General features: G+C 37.6%; 1 protein-coding gene across 1 annotated transcript in view; it reads right to left on the bottom strand.

Moving 5' to 3' along the window:
- OPRM1 (opioid receptor mu 1) overlaps positions 1-23,773 on the bottom strand; it is an 84,944-nt gene that overhangs the window by 18,408 nt on the left and 42,763 nt on the right. Inside the window, exons 3-4 of the mRNA XM_057737765.1 lie at positions 22,012-22,532; positions 7,422-7,523 (exon numbers count right to left, since the gene is read on the bottom strand). Of these exons, the coding sequence (XP_057593748.1) occupies positions 7,422-7,523; positions 22,012-22,532 (623 nt within the window). The remainder of the gene's footprint in view (positions 1-7,421; positions 7,524-22,011; positions 22,533-23,773) is intronic.

The following is a 23,773-nucleotide window of genomic DNA, read 5'->3' as shown; positions in this document are numbered from 1 at the left end:
TAAGTAAGGACTTTGAAAGCTTTGGGGTCTTTGTAATAGGTGTGGTCAGAGAGAATCTTACCAGAGGTATTTTCTTTGTACCTTAGTTACATTTCCCTACTAGGTTTTGAATCTGTGCTTCTGGATTTCACCCTTTGCCTGGATCCTGAGACATAAAGGGCCCTGTGTGATAGCACGGGACATAGAACTTTGTTAGCATCTTTTTTGGGGGGGTAATATTAAATAAGCTAAGTGTGCCTTTTCAATAATGAAATCTGCAAGTGAATGGATATCAGTTTTAGCAACACATGTCATAATATCTAAGGAAATGACTATCCTCTTACCAACGCAAAGCTGCTTTTTACATGAGTCTATTTTAAAACTGCCAATTGTCTATTTCAACGTTGAGAAGTATTTCGGGTGGCTAAATTAAGAGTCTCGTTCTTCTGATGGCACAGTTGAGATGCCATTCTATCACAGGAAGTTCTGCTCGAGGTGCTTCCTGCTTTCTCTGAAGAGGTTCCTCTCCAGCTTTTGTACCAAGGGTGATTAGAGGTGATTCCCAATGAATTCACCAAGTTACTCTCTCTCTTTTTTTGACATTGATAGTTTTCATTTATAATTTTCACTCCATATAGGGAACATTTGCTACATGGTAGGTCAAGCTTTTTATATACATTACCTCATTTGATCCTGACCATAACCCAATAAGGGTGCTCCTATAGGCACTACTTTTAAGAGAAGGCGGAAGCTAAAAGAGCTGAAATGCGTTGCTCAAAGCCACAAAGCCAAAAAATGCCACAATGTGTTTTCAGACATGGATCTAGATGACTCTGAAGCTCAACCTTTTAGCCGCTCCACTAAACTCTTTTGTTTGGCATCATCAGATTGTTAGGATGGATCCAGAATATTACAGCAAAAGTTTAAAACAAAAGTGTGGTCAAATCCCCTTCCGAGGACCCCCTCCCCCTAGGAGGGGTGTTAGCAGTAAAGTCCTAGTGACTCTCTTTTGCTCCAGCTGAGTCTCATCTCCCTCTTCTTTCCTCTTTACTGATTGGCAGGGAGAGAAGGATGTAGGAGCAAAATAACAGTGAAGGTAGCGACCAAAGAGGAAAGGCCACTTCTTACTGGAGAAGAGAAATTCCACAGCAAGAAATTGGGTGAGGAAGCAAGACTTCCACTTCATAGCTAGACCTGGCATTACTGGAATGCCACACTAGGAAGAAATTACATCCATAAGGGCAAGGATGAAATAAAAGAGTAAAAGAAGAAGGAACAAAGCAGAACATATCTTCTTTATCTTTAGATTTCATAAGAAGCTTTAGCTCATCCAACTGAGTCTGGGCTGTTACTTCTCTATTTGCTACGAAATTGCAATGTAGTTCTAGCAAATTTAAGATAAAAAGAATATATATATATGTACATGTACAACTGATTCACTTTGCTGTACACCTGAAACTAACACAACATTATAAATCAACTACATGCCAATAAAAATTAAAAAAATAAAGAACAGAAGAAATGTTTCCATTAAAATAAAAAGGTAATTTTGAATGACAAAAATATAAAAAAACACACTGATGTATTATTTACTTTAGAATGTCTTAACTAAGTGCTGGTCATTAGGCAGAAATAATGATTATTGAGAAATAGCCTTATGAGCAGAAAGCAGTACTATGTCATCCCTTCAGAAAACTCATGTTATTATGGCCCAATGACTTATTTACAAATATTTCATCCTCCTTTATTGTGTTTCATTTGAATTACCCCTTTTACTTGTGGAAGCTCTAGTACATTCATTCAACATTCTAAGTCTTTTTAAGGCCCTGGTTTTAATTATTTTGATCAGAAAATGCAAAAAAAGATAAGAAATAACACATATACATTCCAGGACATTATATTTGAGAAGTGGAGATTAATAGAGGCAAATATAAGACTTCATCAGAAGGAAACACTAAAACATTTATCTTGTGTTTTGCTTTTTTTTCTCATCCAACAGATACATGGACTGGGTCCAAACAACTATAGCCAATAGGATCTGAGACAATAAATTCATTTATTCCGATCCATGACAGCTGTCTTCCTGAAACATTGCCCTTGGATATCTGGTCCTTATTTGTGCCTTGTTACACTGAAGAACGAATACAGATTGTAAGGCTGTGACTACTGGCAGATTATAGATTCAGGAATATTCTTATAAGGGAAGCTGGCACCCTGTTTTCTACTGTGTCTTCATAGAAAACTACAAAGTATTTGATTCATTTAATCAATATGGACAAAAGTCAAAGTGGAGAGCTTTTTGGCATGGGCCATCTAATTTGATTATCTATATAGATCAAATACAATGAGTGATTGCCAAATCTCTAACTGTATTTCATGCCAAAGAAAACCAATCAAAGAGAAGAACTGTCTTAGAGAAACTACTCAGAAGACTGACATTTTACAAAGGAAATCTTGACATTTAGCAAAGATCAAAAAGATCAACATATTGGTGATGACATTATAGAAACATAATATTCAGGAAAATATTCTTGGGTCACTGTTAATATTTCATGTCCAAGTAACTATACAGGAGTGAAAAGTAGATCACCCATTTTTCTCCATGGTCATTTGAGTCTTTCTAGTTTGAGAATAAGCTTATTGGATCCATGTTTTTAAAAAAAGTTTAAACTGTTCTGAAAAATCAACGAAAAACATCTGTCATTTTATTGTGCTGATTCAAAAGGTATAAGTATTCTGAGCAGAGTTTAAAAAAAAAAAAGAAAATATGGTGTAAAGGGAGAATGTAGTAAGGAGAAATTATTGAGAAATAAAGAGTACATTTTAGTGCTTGACTTCCTGCAGGGATAAAGTGATGAGTTCATTGACCCACTATTACCTTTTCCAATACTTGGATGGGAACAAAGAAATTGCACAATTAAAACTGGGGAGCAAACCACAGAAAGCGTAAGAGTGGAAACTCTCCCATTATGACTCTCAGAAAGTACTTAGAGTGCACAAGAATCAGCCTTTCTGCAGCTGACATGTTACTGGGTTTCAGATTACCTTTCAAGTTAATTTCTTCCCTTTCGATAATGGAGCTAAGTAAGAGATGCTATTTAAAAAAAAATACAAAACCAAGAAATGAAAGCAGAAGTTATGTTTTAACTGAAGATAATTTTAAAGATAATTTTAAGGTTAACATTAAAGGTCAAAAATAGAGCAAAGTATTCTCTTACAGAAGACTGGAAAGTCTTGGATTTCCACATAAGGTGCTTTGATCAGAGGTAGCATTTACTTTGCATGTTACTACGGTGAATTTAACAATTGATGGGTTTTTTTTTTTGATGAGGCTGTAAATATTTGCTTGAAAACAGAATATTACATACAGAACGGTCATCTTCGTTGGTGACCGCAATGCACATACCACAGCATGTTTCAGTCCCCTTGGGCGTCTTCCTTGTGGTCATGTACACAAGCAAACTCAGTACGGTTTAGTTCTTTCCTTCCTAGCGCTTGATTTAGCTTGGATATCCCTCTCATGTGCAGACTGGAGTGGCCGGAGAGGAAAGAGTTTGGTGACTCAGAGCAGGCACTTTCCTAGGAAACCAGAGCTTCCACATATTCTCGCAGTGACCTGCTTCCACGTAGATGGTAGCTTCTAAGCTCAGTGAGGGTCTGAATGGCAGGAGACCCAGTTAGGGCAATGGGGCAGTTTCTGCTTCCAGATTTTCTAGCTGAAAGAAAAGAAAGGGAAAAGTTAGTGAATGTTTCAGATTGGGTTACAGTACACACTTATTGGGCATCTTCTATGTGTCAGAATTATATTGAGAAACTTCATGTATACTTTCACCTGCAACTCTCAGAGTTTTTCCTAAACATCAAGACAATATTTAATCTCCTGGGTCATGATGAATATGCTATTGCATTTGTACACGCTAATGAATAGGAATTACACACTAGTCATGAAAGAGGTATTACTGATGGCTTCTTGAAAAAATATATTTTAACCCAAACTCTGTTTCCCTCTGTTCTTGACCCTCTTCCCTCCTTATCCTAAAATTATTCACGTTTTGACCAAAATTTTGAAAGAAAATCAACACCTCCTTTTGTAGTACTGTTTATGCTCTTTATTCTTAGATAAAGAAGTTTTATTTTGCACCCAATTCTCTAAATCAATGGATTTTTTTTTACTGAAGCAAATGATTTGAAGTTCAGAGATTTCCCCACCCCCACCTCCACTGTAAAGCTAATATATCCGTTGAGCAATAACAGAACATTTCTTCACACACAAAAATATGGCTCAATATTTTCAAATAAGGGAGGAGGATTATGGACATGAAACAAGTTTTATAATTAACAAATAATTGTTGTGTCATGGTTGTTCAAAATTTTTCTTTAAGAAAAAAGAGGTGTTTGTATACTAAGTGTAAAGGGATGAGAATTTTTTTCCTTTAAGTTTATTTTGGTAATTTCAAACTCCAGGAAAAGTGCGAGAATTAGAATGGTACAAAGAACACGTGTGTACCCTTTACTCAGATTCACCTCCTGGTAAGGTTGTACCCCTTTCGCTTTACCATTTGCTTCCTCTTCTTTATTTTCTCCTTCCACACAGACATAATAGACACACAGACACATTGTCTTATTGAACCATTTGATGCTAAACTGATCCCTAAATATTTCAATATACATTTCCTATGAATAAGGAGTTCACTGTGGGTTTGCTGTGGGAGAGGCAGTCTGTCATGAGCCCTGGATGCTTCTGCTCATCCTTGCTGACTGTGCCAATCTGTAAGGCTTAACTGATCTCTGACACTGAACATTTCCTGCAGTGGTAACTTAGGTGATTAAGTAGGTCGAGATGATCACAGTGTTGATCACTGTGTGACTGCTTGCTCCTGGGAGGTCGATTTATTGCTTGCTACCAAAGGGAGTGAGCCTTTAGCTCTGGGTTCATCGACTGTGACACAACCCATTGTGTGTGCAGCTACCATCTGGTCCCATCACATCGCTGTGTGGGATTTGGGAGCAGGGAGACTCTACCAAGCTAAAGCTTCTACAGTTCACTGTGCTGTAACAACCTAAGTATTTGTATCTACTTTGGGCACCTATGGGCTTGTGGCAAGACGACCTGCTTGCTGCTCAGTCATTTCCTTTGGAGTCTTGTTACTTCTTGTCATCTTCTAAGAGGCTGAGATTCTTCCCAAACTGACAACAAACAGTGTGTCAAGATGGAAGAGGACTTTTTGAAAGAGAAAAGACCAGGGCTCATGGATGAGATTTGAGGATGTTAAGAAAATTCTTGGGAGCTGGTGGCAAATATTCTGGCCCATGTGGTACAGAGAGAGGGAGTGAATGGTCCACCCTGTCCTACCTGTTGATAAACATGAGTTGAGTTGACTGATGGAGGCTGAGTGGTGAAGGATGAAATCTAACCATCTGCCCAAGTGGTGCCATGGTTGCTGCTTGCTTTCCTGTGGACTAGGGGACTAGGAGAGCACTCTGGGCCCCACATGGAGGAAACGCAAATGCATCCAGTCTTAAGTCACAACCAGGACCATATAGAGGGCCATATGTCCCTATAGTGAGCATCAACTTATAGACCCTTAATGAGAGGGGAAGGAAGCAAACCCAGAGGCATGTTGATCAACATACTGAGCAACTGATAGACCCATAGCTGATGAAGGCGTGAGGAAAATTTTGCTCTTAGAGGGTGAATGAAACACCTAGGCTGTCAAAATCTTGGGTGGACTACGACTCAAAAGTGGGTTCCAGAGGCAGTAAAGAAAATATTCTTTGCACTGTGACTCATTACCAGCAACGCAGATCAGCACTTAATTGCACTGTCTAGGTATTGGAGACAATACGTACCTTACCTACGTATGCACTTTGTTGTCTGCAAGTTAATCAGATAATCTGTTAGATTTGGCTGAGAACCTAAGCAGCAGGTGATACTGGAGGCAATGCAACAGCAGCCCAGCCCTGGAGCTTTTCTGAACTACAGATTTCTGTAAGAGGAGGCAGCCTCCACGAGGAGTATCCCTAGGAGTCTTCCTGGTACCACTATCCACGTCAGCTGGGGAAGGAATATCTTAGGCTTTGGAGTTGCTGGGAGGTAGAAGTGATTAATGCTTTCTTTCTCTCCAAATTCCAGCCCTGCAGCCTGGCAAAGCAATCACATGGCCCACTGGACAGAAGCAGTTCTAATTGCCAAACTGACCTACGGCAGTGTTTATCACCTCGATCTATGGGCTGTGAGGTCAGAGAAACTCATGTGGGTATGGCTGATCTTGAGTTATGTCTAATGTTATCAAAGGCAGCTCCTAAATGTGAGAAACTTGTACACGTACCAACACACATAGATAGATGCAATCTTGTTTCAGTTAAGTTCATACCAATTCATAAGCTTCTCCTGATACCTGAGTGCCCTTGGGTCATGCCATGTATGGCTATTGAGGCCACAACTGTTTGGTGACCCTGCTCCTGTGGATTATCCAAATCAATGTAATGGTGATCCAAATCAAATTTATCAACAAATCCAGACCTGGAGTAACCTGACCCCTTTAGTTATATGTTTGTTACATGGGAGAGACAGTGCTACAAGATATCTCTCTACCAGGTGTGGGGTAGGGAGGCTTAGTGCATCTTTGACCCCCTGCAATTATTGGCAATGACACCACTCCTTGGATCACATTCCTTTCATTAGGCCCCCAAATAAAGAAGGCTGTTCTACCCAAAGGATACATGAATCCCTGTGTCATGCAGTACTGTGAGTACTGTTCCCTGGCATCAGAATCCACATTCTAGAGATAGGTCAGGCACTCATCCTTGACTTCAGCTACCACAGCCAATGAGACGTAATAAACCACAGGACATCAACAGGTCAGGCTAAATTCCCTGATTGTACATGAGTCACTGATTGGCCTTTGACTACATTCTGGTTGGTATGGTACTCCTGTTGTGTTTGCATTCATACTCACAGCATGGTGGTGCAAGCCATGCCTATCATGAGAAAGAAGCTACAAGGGTGAGTCAAAAATTATCTGCATTAAGACAGTGCATCCAACAGAAGTTTTAATATAAGCAGAGTGCAGATAATTTTTGACTCACCTCATACATGATTATCAGCAATAAGACCTATTAGTCCTTTCTAGAACTTAATCTGTTAAGTCTGTGATCTGGGAGTACATGGCTGAGGTCAAGTGCTGACTGATCTGATCCTGTTGATAGGGACTCTGTGGACAATAACCCTAATCAAGTATTTATGGAAATAAATGAGCCACATTTTGTCCTAGCCTCTGTCAGCGTGTCTAATCCAAATTGCTGATGGAGTGGCATAATCCTATGAAAATTGAGTGCAGCCAAGAATAAATTGAGCTAACAGGTAAATTACTGCAAGAGGCAATTCACCCAGTGTCCCCGTACATTCTTGCTGACCGAGTGGAGCTGCAAGGCCTTCCTACCTTCTGACTTCGAGTCGTTTCTATAGTCACATAGTCAAGTAAGATCCTTCGCTGCTGAACCACATGAGGCCCGCAGTGTGACCGCTTTGTGATTGCTTGCTCCTAGGGGAGGAAGATTGGTTTGTTTACTGATTGCTACAAAATGTGCTAAAGCCCTAGCTCTGGGCTTGTCAGTTGTGGTGCAAGCAGCTGTGTGCATAGCAGCAATCAGGGTCTATTGTGTCACCCTGTGGGACACGGGGCCGAGGGAGCCGTGCTCCTGTACTCATGCGCCTGCTGGTTGCTGTGCTGTGAGTAGTAAGCTGTTCTCTCTGATCCACTGGGTCACACTGTCTATTTTTGGCACCCAGAGAGTCATAACAAGCTGAATTGCTTAGTCGCTGAGTTATCTCATTTGGAAACTTGCAACTCCCTGCCATTTTCTAAGACTGGGCTTCTTTCCTGACAATAACAGCGGTACCGTTAAAAATTCAGTAAATGTAATGTTTGACATAGATACAATATTTTAATCCACCATCAGCTTTCCAATTTTTTCAAGAGCTTCTTAAACTGCTATTTTTTCCAGGAAGTCAACTAGCAAATCCCCTCGAGATATTTTTTAGCCTGTTTTGAAAAATGAAGTTTTGAAAAGCTTTTGGGTTCAAACTAAAGCTTATTTAAGGCACTTTTAATCTCTGTCCATACCATGATTGGCATGTGCTTCCTACCCTTGGAAGCAATTTAAGAGATTGCCTTTTCCAATTTCATTAATCTATGGGAGGAAATAGAGGTCTTGAGAGGTGAAGTGACAGGCCCAAGAGTACTGGTTGAGAAAAGCTCGTTTAATATTTTTATTTTTGCTCTTTGCAGCACTCTCTTCCACTTCCATTTTCTCTTTCCTTTCTGTGAGGTCATCCAAAGTTGCAGTTGAAGCCAGTACCAGACTTGGGTACTTCTGAAGCTGATCAGTGTTTCAGCCAGTAATAGACTTCAAAATCCCATTCATTACAGAAGCCGTAAAAACAGAGCCACACAAAAAACTTTGGGAGCGGATGACTCATAGGCAAAGATCTCCATTTACCTAAATAATAAAGAACTCATCCCTTCTTCCCAGTTTCGTTGCCGGAATCAAGCATATTGGGATGTAGGGTATAACAAGGGGCCACACTTCGGTGAAGGAAAATTCAAAGGGAGGTGGAATAATCTGGTATTTCAGAGGATCCGGATTCAATGTGCCACATGCTTCTCTATGCTTTTAATATGATTTTTTTTTGGTTCAATATAATACATTCTTTCACAAAAGGAAGCTTTGGTGGTTACTTTTGTTGTCCACTAGGAGAAGCTAGCCCCCGACTCTGAAAGGGGACGTCAATCAAGCCCAGAAATAAGCCCTAATTCATTGGCCGTCAACAGAAGCTGGGGAAGTGCTGCTTGTGAAGAAATCCCCTAGGCAGCTATTAGCATGGATGCCAAGCCCACACAGCTGGTTATCAGCAGCCTGGCACTGGAACCCAGGTTGCCCCCCTTCTAATCTTGCATTATTTCACAAGAAAGACTAATTATTTAACCTTTGGCATGCTTCTCACAGTCGACTATAGATCACTTCTAAAAGAAACCTATTTGCCTCAGAGATGTTTCATTCAAGACAAAGAATGTGTCAATTAAAAGACTTCTTCTTGGCAATGTGTAGTTTAAAGCAGGGAAAACATATCTCAAAGCTACATAGACTTTTTCCTCCTTTAGGATTGTAACCAGAAAGTGACAGGCTTCAAAACAAAGCAAAACAAAAGTGAAAACCCAAACAAAACACAGTCTGCTCTATTTTCAGAGATACGAAGTTTCAGTATCTTGTTTGTATTTAGACCATATATTTTGAATGAGTGAGAATCAGAGATCCATAATCAATGTTAGAACCTGGATTAATGCCTGGAATTATGGGACACTGCCATTTATTCTAGTAAAACATGGCATTTGGAACAGATTTGTGCCTAACTGGGACTAATGATCTACAGTGGGCTTTTTGAAATGCTCCCAGAAACCATTCTGTGAGATGTTACAATGTGTCTCTTGAAAAACTAAGACTGTGCTCAGATAAGTTTGAGAACTTCAGCTTCAAAAACAAGATGCAAATGCATATACAGAACTAAATGCAGCACGTGCACACACACACACAATAGTGTTTTTCAAAGCCTTTAAAATGCTGATCCAAGTATCAGTCCCCATGATTGAAATAAGATGAATTTCTTATTTTTGAATATTCGTCTAAAAGCTATTTTTTTCACAGAGCACATATTAGCATTTCCTGTGGTAGTGTTCTGTAAGAACTCAGTATAACTTGTAAAAACTACAAAACTTATGAAAGAGTCATTTGTTCTGATTCCTTAAATATCAAATCTTAACACCTGAGTTCTTGTAACACCCCCTTTCATGTAGGCAAAATGCTGCTGTTTGGACATTCAAGACTTCCAGTGACAAGGGAATCCTAGTGTCTCAAAGCTTAGAAAATTCTTTCTTTGGTTCTATGGAAATCCCTTTCCATGTCTTTTCTACCTGTTGGCTTTAATTATTGGAGTTGTATTGGGTAAGTCCAATTCCCTGCTCACATCCCTTTAAGTATATGAAGATAACTATCTTGTGCCATTCGAGTCTTCTGTTTCTCAGGGAATTATGTGCACTTATTTCAACCATTTGTCATATTAAGGATTTTTAACTCCTTTTGCCTTCTTGGTTGTTCATCTCTGAACACAATCTAATTTGCTTATTTCATTCCTGAAGTGTGTTGTCTGTTAGAGTGAGGCTAATATTTCTTTGATTCTAGACACCAAAATTCTATTGCTGTGATTATCTATAATTGCAGGAGTTGACATGGCCTATATCATATTGTTGGTTCATGAAATAAAATATGACTTTTTTCACATCTGTTATTGCTCACATTCTATCTTTCTATAATTGGATTTTTTGGACTAAAGTTTTTCCTCTAGCAACTGTTATAGTTTTAGTTTTTTTCTCACTCTTCTAGTACGTTTGACTCCTTATCTGATAATGTAGGTTATTCACCATTTCTCCACTGATTGGGATTCTTAAGGTGAGAATTAAAGCTGTACCATTATATTCAGATCACAATTCAACATAGGACAGAAGTACAGAAATTAACAAGAGCTTGTCAAATCTCTTGTTAAAAATACTATTGATATTGTGTTTACCTGATTTCTCTGTCTTCCAATAAAATAAAATGTCTTGTAACTAATTTTTAGAGAACTTATCTCACATCCTAGAGGTTACTGCTGACTTTCTAAGTGCTCTCAAAATATAATTTAATAATCTGTTCTAAGTTCTAAAAACAATTAGTGAAAAGTTACATAGTCTGTGGTTTTTGTAACTCCTTTGCTTCCAAAATTATGATTTGTGTTCAATTAATTGTGTTTCATTTACAAGTTCTCTTAATGTTTTAAAATATCTAGGAGATTCAACCTCATTTCTGAATGTTCTCTAACAATATTGTCACCTTTACTGGCCTTCAATGCTTCCTCAATAATGTTTCAGGCAGAAGATCTTTTCTTTGAAAGAAGCTTGAAATAAAAGCAGGGTTGAAGAATTTTGCTTTCCTCTTGTCTTCCATTAATATTGAGTCTTATTCTTTGCAACTGGTTAGCAGTGCAGATAGAAGCTTTCTTTGGAGAAATTATTGTGATATTTCAGAGGAGATCTAGGCTAAAGTTAGAATACCTGGGGTCTAGTTCCAACTCTCAGGTGATGCTATAAGAACATGACTAATTTGGACCTTGATGTTTCTTCATCCATTAACCATAGTTGGTCAGGTTAGATCAGTGGTTCTCAACTGATATTTACCCTAGTGGTTTTCAACTGAATTTTTTTTTTTTTTTGGCAATGTCTGGAGACAGTTTGGCTGTCACAAATGGGGTTGGGTGGGTGCTACTGCCACCTAGTGGGTAGAGGCCATGGATGCTGCTGAACATCCTGCAATGCTCATCCCCTTACAACAGAGAATTATCTGGCCCAAAATGTCACTAGGGCCAAGGTTGAGAAACATTGGGGTAGACCAACTTTATGATCCCGTTTAGCAGCATTAGTGCCTTCCTTTAAAATTTTCGTTCCAAGAACTATAATTCAACATCTTGGGGGAGAGAAAAGAGAGGAGATGAAAACAGTAAAACCTCATTGAGTGGCTTAGACTAGAAATATTAGCCAGTTTCCTGGCACTATGCTATGTGTTTTACATGGATAATTGTACATCACATTCACATCAAGACTGTGTTAGATACTATAGTTACGACCATTCTTACATATAAGGATATTGAAATATAGAGAGTTTCAGAAACTTGCGCAAGGAAATTCAGCTGGTCAAGGTAGGATCTGGCTAAACAAATGAGCCATCTAAATTTTTAAGATTTACATTATGTCTGCTATTCTTACCTAGTTATAAAGTTTCCCCTTACCACTGATATTTTAAATTAAATTTATACATATTAGAATTTACATAAAATATAATTATCTTTTTCTTTAGTCACAATTTTTAAAAATTCTATTTGGAAACTAGGTATTTGAAAGCACGCACAATTATATACTTTATATTTAGGAAAAAAGCATACAATAAAAAATACATTTCTGGCCTACAATTTCCCCGTTTGTAAGATGAGGAGGTTTGGATTAGATGATCTGTATAGTTTTTCAGTTCCAATTTCCTAAGAACTGTGAATATTTTGCATGTGCTTGATAAATCCAATTGCATTATTGGCGTTTGGATGTTGCTATTCACTTACAGTGTAGCCATTTGAAAGGCTGTTTGTTCCACTGAATTTCTGAAATACCCAGAAAAATCTTCAGTTGTTAAAGTGCATACTAGCCATTCTGCAAGCCTCTATCTGCAGCATTTTAAGGTTCTATGAGTGACATGTAGCTCGTCTATTTCCAAAGAGTAGCTCAAAGACAGCATTATTTAAAAGTTGATGTTTTGAATTTGAATGAGCTCACATATGACTATATTTGGGGATTTTTGAATATAAGAACATGTTAGCTGGCATGGCAGGAAAAGAAAGGACAGCGAGAGTGAGATATTTTTGCTCAGTTGGTAAATTATAGGATGGATTAAATAGGTGATTGTGTTGTGAAACCTAGAGTGGCCATACTCCATTTCACATCCACTATTTACTGCATTTTCCTATTGTCAAGTTTATTTTTAATAATTTGACTTTTCTTAATATATTCTTATTTATTAATGTCAATTTCCATAGACTTTTCTGCTTTCATATCAGATGTCTTAGAGGTACCTATTTTATCACAAGAAAAAATTTGTTCATTTCTTGTACTTTAAGGGTCTTAGACATACCATGTGGGGTCTCTGTATCACATATGCAACATATAAATAACATTTTTTAATCTTTATGAAGATTTGATAATGTGTGTAGAAAAAAAAGAAATAAGTAAGGCTTGATAGATTTCATAGATTTCCAGTATCCCTGGAATTTCTGTTGTCTATATGGAAAACAGAATAGTAGGAAGAACATGACTAATTCCCAACACAAAATATATTCTATGAGTCAGCTTTTTTCCTTTCCTTCCTTCCTTCCTTCCTCCCTCCCTCCCTCCTTCCCTTCCCTTCCCCTTCCTTCCTTCTTTCCTTCCTTCCTTCCTCCCTTCCTTCCTTCCTAATGAATACTGCACACTATGTAGACAAATAACATGAATTCTTTTCCTACATATTCATTCTTGGACTGAGAGGGCCATTTTTTTAAATTATAGTGAAACTTTCAGCTTATATTTATTTGATATTTGTAATTACATGGAACTAATTTATCAGGCTAATTATTTGCATGTGTTCCTAATAAGGCAGGTGTTGTAGAAAGAAAAAAGTGGTTCATTTCCTTTAATTCACAGTGAAGCCACAAGCACTAAATTAAATCCATACTTATCTCCCACCCAGATATGGTTAATATTTATACTGATAGATATTCATTCCTTTAGCACACATCACTGGCAATGGGGATGACCAAACTCACATTGGGTCTTGAAAGCTGGCATTATAATCTTCTGGATAAGTATCAGGAAAACCATTCATGTTTTGAAAAAGTACTGTTACAATTATTTGGCACTCAAAATAAATCCTGTTTCTAGCCTCCTCTTACCCACACCATATGTGTATATATATGTATGTGTGTATGTGTTGTATTTATATGGCATTTTATTGGTATTGGTATGTTATACTATATAGTATATTATATGGTATTTTATTTATTGTATGTATATATATATGGTATTTTATTGCAGTAAAAGTAGAAATCATGGACAATATGAATCTAATATTTCTTTTCATTGTGAAAAATTTCTATTCATTTCAAAGCTAGGAACTCTACTATGTAAGAAAGAAATTCTTGAGTGTAAAGGGGGAAGGAAGACAAAAGTTATGGCTCTAGGTTCTTGATTTCCAGGGAGATGATAATCAGAAAGGAAATATTAATAATATTTTATTCTAGAAATTTGTAGTTCTTACAGTGTCACCCCCAAAATAATTTTATAATTTTTGTAAAGTTGTAGCAATTTGCAAATATTTGTTGCAACTGGTCAAAAGATAACCACAGTCAGAATGATATTCAAAAGTTAGTGGCTGGTCATCTTCATTCCAATGGTAATGTTGTTTGACGTGCGGAAAAAGATACAGAAGCAAAACATACTATAAAACTGTATTTCAAACTCGTAAACATAGAAGTAAGAATACATGTGTTAAAGAAAGTTAAAAGAGAAAAGTATCTACCTCTCATAGTCGGCTCCCAAAGCTAGAAAGAATAGCTATATGTATATGTATAACTGAATCGCTTTGTTGTACAACTGAAACTAACACAACATTGTTAATCAACTATACTCCAATATAAAATAAAAAGTTAAAACAAATAAAATATTGACATGTTCCAAAACACTGAATCTCAATGTGAGGACTTTTTCTTGATAAATGGTTTTAAAATAGCAATTTACCAGTTAAGGTTAGCTAAATGAATGACGTATCATTTTGAGTTAATTTTTAAAACAAAAGTGTATTCCTATATTGTATCAGTTAGTTACATTAATTGGAATAACAAGCACAAGAAGATGCTGCAGTAATTATATTAGTCAATCCAATCTTTAAAACTCAACCTCCCTAAAAGTTCATAGTATTCAGTCAGGAAGAACTCTAGCTAATTCGTATATCAATGTTCACTGTTCTGTTCTGCTATATGGAACAGTATTCTGGTTCAACCCACTAAAGGTGACACTTGAAAAGACTGAGTTCTTGCAGGATGAAGGGGTTTCCTCCATCACATGGTGGTCACGGACAGCGTGACAACCAGAACATTCACCTGACTCCCTGTCCTGGTCCCCCTGGCATCACCAGTTGCCGTCTCTCGTAGGATAAATGTGATTGCATTTACAATCCTAAAGGTCGATTTATGAAAATATTAAATGAAGTGCTCTGATGTTAATGAAAAATTTTAACTGTGGGAAAGTAAATTCTATTATTCAGTAAGAGTCAATATGACTTTACTGATGGCAAAATATTTTAGTCAAATAATTTGAGCTCATGTAATGGTAACCATGATCCCCATTATTGGATTTTTAATTTCCCATGCTAGTCATTAATCAATGTGAGTTTTACTTTTATACACAGATACATCAATACACTAAGAATACACCTAAACAAGCCTAGAGAACAAACATATGGACACCAATGGGGGAATGCAGAGGGAGCAGCTGGGGTGGGATGATTTGGGAGATTGGGATTGCCGTATATACATTACTTATAAAAAAATTAAATTGTACACTTTAAATATATGCAGTCTATTGTATGTCAATTATATCTCAATAAAAGTCCTTAAAATAAGAATGAAAAAATACATCTAAACAAGCTTATATAAAAGCCTTATGGCATTCAAACTGTCAGTATGACAGTTTAGTAAATGCTAAAATTTAGTTCTAAGAGCCACCACTGAGTGAAGTGAGAACCAGACTAGGGGGATAGTAAGGCTTATTAATTAAAAGCCTGGATTATAATATCAAATTCAACTGGGTTCATTCCTCAGCCACTGCTCTTTACCTATGACCTTGGGCAAGGTAATTCCTTAAACATTGGTTTCCTCAACTGTAGAGATAATCTACATCTCATATGATTAAATAAGATATACTGGATACAAACTAGTCAATAAATGTTATTACTAACAGTCTTTTTTTTTTTTTAGATAAGCCTAAATTTATTCAATGCAAATATTGTAATTCCTTTTTTTTTGTTTTTTTAACCATTTTTTATTGAAGTATAGTTAATTTACAATTTTGTTAGTTTCAAGTGTACAGCAAAGTGATTCAGTTATATATGTATTCTTTTTCAAATACTTTTCCATTATAGGTTATTACAAGATATTGAATATAGTTCCTTGTGCTATACAATAGGTTTTCTTGTTTACCTATTTCACACACAGTAGTGTGTGTATGTTAATTCCAAACTCCTAATTTGTTTCTTCCCTCCTATTATCCCCTTTGATAACCGTAAATTTGTTTTTTATGTCTGTGAGTCTGTTTCTGTTTTGTAAATAAGTTCATTTGTAAATAAGTATCATTTTTTTAGATTCCACATATAAATAATATATGGTATTCGTCTTTGTCTGACTTACTTTACTTAAAATAATAATCTCTAGGTCTATCTATATTGCTGCAAATGGCGTTATTTCATTCTTTTTTTTTGTGGCTGAGTAATGTTCCATTGTATATATGTACCACATCTTCTTTATCAATTCATCTGTCAATGGATACTTAGGTTGCTTCCATGTCTTGGCTATTGTAGATAGTGCTGCAATGAACACTGGGGTCCATGTATCTTTTGGAATTAATTTTGTCTGGGTATATATGCCCAGGAGCGGGATTGCAGGATCATATGGTAACTCTATTTTTAGTTTTTTAAGGAACCTCCGTACCGTTCTCTATAGTGGCTGCACCATTTTACATCCCAACCAACAGTATAGGAGGGTTCCTTTATCTCCATACCCTTTCTGGCATTTATTATTTGTAGGCTTTTTAATGATGGTCATTCTGACTTGTGTGAGATGATACCTCATTGTTGTTTTAATTTGCATTTCTCTGATACTTAGTGATATTGAACGTCTTTCCATGTGCCTGTTAGCCATCTGTATGTCTTCTTTGGAGAAATGTCTATTTAGGTACTTTATTACTAACAGTTAAATATTTTGTGGCAATAAACATATTTCCAAGTAAACCATATTTTCTCATCCCAGATTGTAGCGGATTTACAGAAACATATCAAGTTTTTCTGCTATTTATAAAAGGGATTATTCATTTTAAACATACTCTAGTACCACACATGCATAGAGGTACACCTATATCATTCATGTGTACACACACTCTCTCTCACACACACACATTCCTATTGGAGCTGTTTTCTTTTTAAAACAAAGAATTGAAAAAATAGCTGCTTTGGCCTCATTTACAAAATATGCATTAATGTGGTCAAGCCTGGTAATTTTGTGAGCTATCCTCATTTGGGGCTTTTGTTATGGAATTGAAATGCTTTTCTTTCTCAAATTGTTTCTCCACAGATGTCTTGTAAAAGAATTGAGAGCCAACTTTTGAGAGTTATTTGACAAATTAGGCTTCTGCTTTTAGTTTAGCTGGGGATAATATAGCTTTGTCGTTAATACAAATGCAAAGCATCTCCTCATTTCTTGACCTGCTACTTTGATTAAAATGTCAAGAAACTGCTTAAAAAATAGTAACCCAAGGTTTAGGAATGGGCTTGCCATATTGATGAAGAGTTAGCAGGAGGTACCATAATATTAGCTTTATCATTGTTACATTACTTTGTCCTATAAGACTTGCTGATTGATATATTAGAAAGTTAAGTCTTTGTCACAAGATGACTGTGCTATTTTGCTAAATCCAAGATTCATTTGGTGAAAAAAATTAGTATCAATCAGCTTGACTGAATGGGTTACTTAGGTTAGAAAAAACAGTAACTTTGGTAGCATTTGGGTGAAGTTACATTTTAAATCAGTTTTCAGTTTAGTGTTTTGTTCAAAATTCAGATTATTTCACCCTACCTTGACTCAATGAACCAGACTTTCTTAGAGTTCCTCAAAAGTTACACTTTCTGGAATTCACAGTAAAGTTTGAGATCCTCTGCCTGAGACCATATGCTAACATTTGAGTGCAAAGTGGTATTGTGTGGGATAGCAGAGAAAAACTTTGGATTAATGTGAGAAGTCTAGATGCTTGTCTGGGTTCTGCCTCTTACTGGTGGTTTGATCTTGTATAATCATTTAACCTCCTTGAACATTTTTTTTTTCATGTTTGCCCATTAGCGTTATTATAGGAAGCTGATGTGATAAAAGCACTTTTTAATTTGCATGCTATCATATAAGAGCAAGATAGCATTATTATTATGGTTATAGTTAATACAAACTCTTTAAATAATAACATGACTGACATAATAGAGTTTTCTTTTCCCATATAATGTTATACATTAAAAAATAGTCTAGGTATCAAAACAAAAATGCATCACAGAATGTGATCAAAGTGGAAACCAAGTGGAGAAGGCAGGTCAGTAGTGGCCAGCAAATCAGGTCTGAGTTGGACCTGGACTGGTTGAGGAAATGATGAAAGTGCTTCGAAGCCAAGGGGAATCCAATGAGGACAACAACCCGGTACAAATAAATTAATTTTTACATGTACAAAGAAATTAAATTGCAATGAGACCAGATGGAAAATGAATGCCTATGCCTAAGTCTACCTACCAAAGATTTAGAAAACATAAGGACAACAAGCTGAACGTAAACCAGGCACAGAGCACTGCAGCTGAAGCAGTAGGCTGGACCCTGCAAGGCATGAAAGAATATGAGATCATCTTTTTTTTTTTTTTTTTTTCCACATTGAGCCAGGGCACGACCTCTTTAGGACACTGAGTCTGGTTCTTGACCTCTTTATCAATAGCACTCATTAAAAATAAAATTAGAAGACAAGCACAAATGTAAGAAAATTTTTGAAAAGTATAACTTTGGATCAGAAGACTAAAGGCTGGAGAGAAAAAAATGAAGAATCTCTCCTGTGAATAGTTTCCTCTTACTGAAGGGTGAGCCTGAAATAATGTCAGGGTATCATATAATCCCTTATCTTGTAAGTCAGTTGCAAGAAAGGGGTCATTCCTACACCTTCCATATCTCCTGAAATAACAAGAGCCCTTCAGTAATTCATTTATTCAATAGATATTTTTGGAGTAACTTTTACTGTGCTGGGCAGATACTGGAGATACAAGAAGGAGCAAGGTAGCCATGGTTTGTGCTCTCAGGAAGCTATGGCTTGCTTGTCCCATGCACCATATGCCTACTGTAGATGGTTAGCAAAAGTGGCCACAATGACTCCCCTCCTACATCCACACCCCTTTACAACATTACTGCAGCTCTTAACATCAGTAGGTGGAGTCTTTCCTCAACCTTTGAATCTGGAACCTGTGATCACCATGAGAACAAGCCTGGGTTAACGGGATGATGGAAGATGAGGATCCGTGTGGAGCTAGCCATTCTTGCTATGGCCACCCTAGATCAGCTGCCTGTCAGCTGATAGAGCTGCTGCTACTGACCACAGAGTGAGCCCAGCTAAGACTGGAAGAACTGTCTAGCACAGCCCAGCCCCGCCCAGCCCAAATTACTGATCTATAGAATTGTAAACTAAATAAATGGTTGCTTTCAGTCATTAAATTTTGGAATTTGTTATGCAGCAAAAGCTGACCAAGTAGCCCTTACCTATGTATGACTCAAAGTTTATTTTGGGCACATAATTTTCTTATATGATCAAATTACCTTGATAACTGCCAACTCTCCACTTGACTTTGCGTTGTGTGGACATGGTCTCAGTGTACAGTTGTCAGAATACAGACACCCTGGGAAGGTTTGATATTGGATCTCTGATCTGCAGAATATGAAGTTGACTAATGTGCTTGTGATGTGACATACATAGTATAATATATTTCTTGGAGAAAATACAAATACATAGGCAGGACATAAACGTCTACAATGGTACAGACAGCAGTTAAACAGTTAATGCAAATCCAATTAGCTTTGTTTCCTAACATGATGGTTCATGACTTAAAAACAAAAAGAAAAAAAAAAAAACCAAAACCAGAACTCTCTGTCAGATAGTGAATTTGTAAACTAATCACTCATGTCCTATAGACACAGCCATAAACTCTCTGATTTTTCCCTTAAATAATTTTATTATTTTGATATATATTTTTTTGTTTTGATATAGTTTTGAAATGATCACCAAAGGCTTATGTATTGTTCCAGATGTCTGTGTGTAACTGCCTTGATTCTAATGATGACACATCAGTGGAGATTAGTGAAAGGGATCTTTGATTTATCTTAATTTTCAAATATGTCAGAGTGTCTTTTCCTCTTTTCCTGACAGCCTTTCTTCTGTGTCCAGCTCTCCCAGCAGGGCATTTTGGGAAAGCAGCCAATTCCAGGGCTAATGTGCTTCTGCTGTTATCTGACACTGATGCTTCTTCATAGAGGCAGCAATGAAGATAAGCCCTAATTGGATGTATTTTTAAAGCAAACCTTTTAGTTACTTAGAACAGAGCTTCCCCAATTAGCTACCTTTCTCCTCTCTCTGGCTGTGCAAGAGCCACCTTAATGTGAAAACGCTGGATTTGGAGGGGAGTCAAGGGCAGTGTCAGGGCAGCTGAAGGACATTCATGCTGAACTCAGGAAAAATGCTCCACCAGACAGGCAGGGAGCTGTATTTCCAGGAGAGCAAGGCAAGTGAAGGATGCTGAGAGGATTGGATGTGGCAAGAGGCCTTGGCAGCGGTCCAGGGTACAATACCAACAGCCACATCCCAAAGTGCCTGAAAGGGGAGGGACCATATAAACAGGTGATTAAGGAGAGAGAACCAATCCTTTATAATGGCCATTGTTTTGCTCCGATGTAAAATATTTTAATCTTAGTTTAGGACTGAGAGTTTTAAACTGCATTCTTTAATGTCTTATCCTCAGTTTAGAGAAAAATCTGTTTAAATCCCTACCCTCTTTAAGTTATTCACAAGATTTCCGCAGTCACTGAGAAGGAGAGCTGCTTAGTAAAAGGAGCAGGCTTAGAAGTCTTGATGCGAAAAAAAAATAAAGGAGCAGAGTAGAAAAACATTTCTTTCTGGCTTTCCTTTCTGAAATGGAATTAGAAGTGAGACACAATAAGTTAATAATTTCCCTTTGGTTGGAAGTAGGGCTGTCATCATTACCTCATACTCCCTGGGGCTTGCAAGTTCCTGGGTTTTCATTTTGGCATTATTTAATATCAGGGTATGAGGATTAATGCCCCTGTGGCAGATCCATCTGGGCCATATTACATTAGTCCTGTGGTCAATTAGAAGGGGTGAGCCTGGCTGGGTTGGGTGGCGGTAGTGGGAGTCACAGGGGACAGCGAGGGGGTGGCAGTGAAGAGTAAGTAGAGAGGAAGCAGCTGCATCTTAAGGGAACCAGGCTCTCCCTCTGGCTCCTCCAGTTGACTTCCTGGTCATTTTTATGGAGCCATCTGTCCCCACAGTTCAGCCCCTTGACCCTAGAAAATTTATCTAAGATTCTGACATGAGGATTTATTTTCACAGGGAGTTTGAATTTGAGGTCTATGTTATGAAATTACACGGGCTGGGATTTTTGGATGCTGGCACCATCATTCTGAAATTTACTCACTTAAATTAATTTTAATAATTAAGTGACTGATTTACTTTACAAGTCAGACTCCAAATTTTCCAAACCAGTGGCTTAACAAGGCAATATTAACTTAGATAGATTTTTTTCCTCTTTCCTCTGTTATGATTTCTCATGTGATTATTCTGTTGTGTGTAAACCTTGCATCTTCTGTGCAGCTCCCATCTGTACTCTCCTATGCGTAGGAATGTATCTTTCAACAAATAGTCATTCCTCATGATATTAACCTTAACTGGTATGTATGATGGCTGTAAAGTACTTATAAAAGTAAATTAGTTCTAATAAGTAATAGGTTTGATGTTTGCTCTATAGTTCAGGTATAAACATTTACAGATCAATGACTTAAAGTTAAGGAGGGGCCATTTAATTCTCTTTTGTCCTTTGCTGTGACACCGAGTTGCTGGGAACATTGTCACCCATCACCATAGTGGGCAAAGTGCTGACACTTTCTCTGTAACCGCAGAACCAGAGCAGAACTGATTTTTGAGAAGTGACAGGGACTTTGGAGTGATATGCATGAAACTATTAATATTAGGGAAATGAGAACTCTAGATTAGGATCACTTCCACAATGGGCTGAAGTCATTACCTTATCATAGAAGAAAAGGCTGTGAAGATAGTAGATTTTCAACAGATTCATGATTTATAATTGGGATTTCTCTATATCTAAATGAATATGTATCAAATACATAGAGCTCAGTGCATGTAATGAAGTGCCTCTCTGTTACAATGATCATAATTTTCTCTCCTCCTTCCTCCCTCCTTGTCCTCAATTCCCTAGTTATGATCCACTTTCAATGGATTCAAATCTTGGGTTAAAAAAGCTCAATAATTTATGTCATCCCCAGCTGCATACCTGATGATTAGTCCTATCCACTGTATTGGCCGTGGAGGGATGATCTCTGGTGTTCTGACGAATTCGAGTGGAGTTTTGCTGCTCAATGGTCGAGGAAGTTGGGATACAGAACTCTCTGAAGCATCGTTTGAAGTTTTCATCCAGAAATGCATAAAGCACTGGATTCAGGCAGCTGTTTGTATAACCCAGAGCAATGCAGAAGTGCCAGGAAACAGTCTGGAAAGTAGTTTCTGGGATTGTGATCAAGGCTTTAATGATGACGTAAATGTGAATGGGAGTCCAGCAGACAATGAACACAGCCACAACCACCAGCACCATCCTGGTGATTCTTCGCAGGTTCCTATCCTTTTCTTTGGAGCCAGAGAGCATGCGGACACTCTTGAGGCGTAAGATCATCAGTCCATAACACACTGTAATGATGAGGACAGGCATGATGAAGGCAAAGATGAAAACACAGATTTTCAGCAGGTTTTCCCAGTACCAGGTTGGGTGAGAAAATGTTAATGTACAATCTATGGAACCTAGAAGAAAAGAATTATAAGGAAGAATTAGCAGCAACATTTAATGATGTCATTAGGTGTTACTATTAACATTTTGCTTTCCAATTTATAGCCTTGATCTGAGTTAGCTTATGGCTATTACTACACAAGCCAGGAAAGGAAGATTTAAAGGAATCTTTGAAGAAACTGAGCTCTCTGTTGATTTTCAAGGAGAGTTGTTTTTCCAAATATGTCACTTGGTTGTCCACTTTGAGGACATTAAGCTTTCATTCAGTCAACAATTACGGATCTCTCACCATGAGCTGCATCTTTTATTTAAAAATATAATCACTGTCTGGATTCTATAGGATTTTTAAAAAATAATTTTATTTATTATTTTTTGGGGGATACACCAAGTTCAATCATCTGTTTTTATACACATATCCCCGTATTCCCTCCCTCCCTTGACTCCCCCCCCACCCTCCCTTGAGTCCCCCCCACCCACCTCGTCCCAGTCCTCTAAGGCATCTTCCATCCTCGAGTTGAACTCCCTTTGTTATACAACAACTTCCCACTGGCTGTCTACAGTTGGTAGTATATATATGTCTGTGCTACTCTCTTGCTTCTATAGGATTTTTCAGCTAACGTCTTCACTCCATTTTTTTTTTCCACCTATGTGGCTTGCAGGATCTTAGTTCCCAGACTTGGGCTGCTGCAGTTGAAAGCGATGAGTCCTTACCACTGGACCACCAGGGGATTCCCTAAACTCCACTTTTTGATGGGTGGTTTATCATTCTGATATGAGGTCTAAAAAGATAGATTTGTCATGTAAGCAGCCATTTGAGATTTTTTTTAAAGAACTTTTATTGAGATACAGTTAACAGACAATAAACTGAATATATTTAGAAAGTACAGTTTGGTATCTCAATCTCCCAATTCATCCCCCCCCAACCCTCCCCGCTTTCCCCACTTGGTGTCCACATGTTTGTTCTTTACATCTGTGTCTCTATTTCTGCCTTGCAAACCAGTTGACTTGTACCATTTTTCTATAGTTCGCATATATGTGTTAATATATGATATTTGTTTTTGTCTTTCTGACTCACTTCACTCTGTATGGCAGTCTCTAGGTCCATCCGTAGCTCTACAAATGTCCCAGTTTCATTGCTTTTTACAGCTGAGTAATATTCCATTGTATCCATCTTTATCCACTCCTCTGTGGATGGACATTTAGGTTGCTTCCATGTCCTGGCTATTGTAAACAGTGCTGCAATGAACATTGGAGT

Source organism: Hippopotamus amphibius, chromosome 6, assembly GCF_030028045.1.
Source record: "Hippopotamus amphibius kiboko isolate mHipAmp2 chromosome 6, mHipAmp2.hap2, whole genome shotgun sequence".
Lineage (NCBI taxonomy): Eukaryota > Metazoa > Chordata > Mammalia > Artiodactyla > Hippopotamidae > Hippopotamus > Hippopotamus amphibius.
Note: the sequence above shows the minus strand (reverse complement) of the source record. Positions and strands in the feature narration are given on the sequence as shown.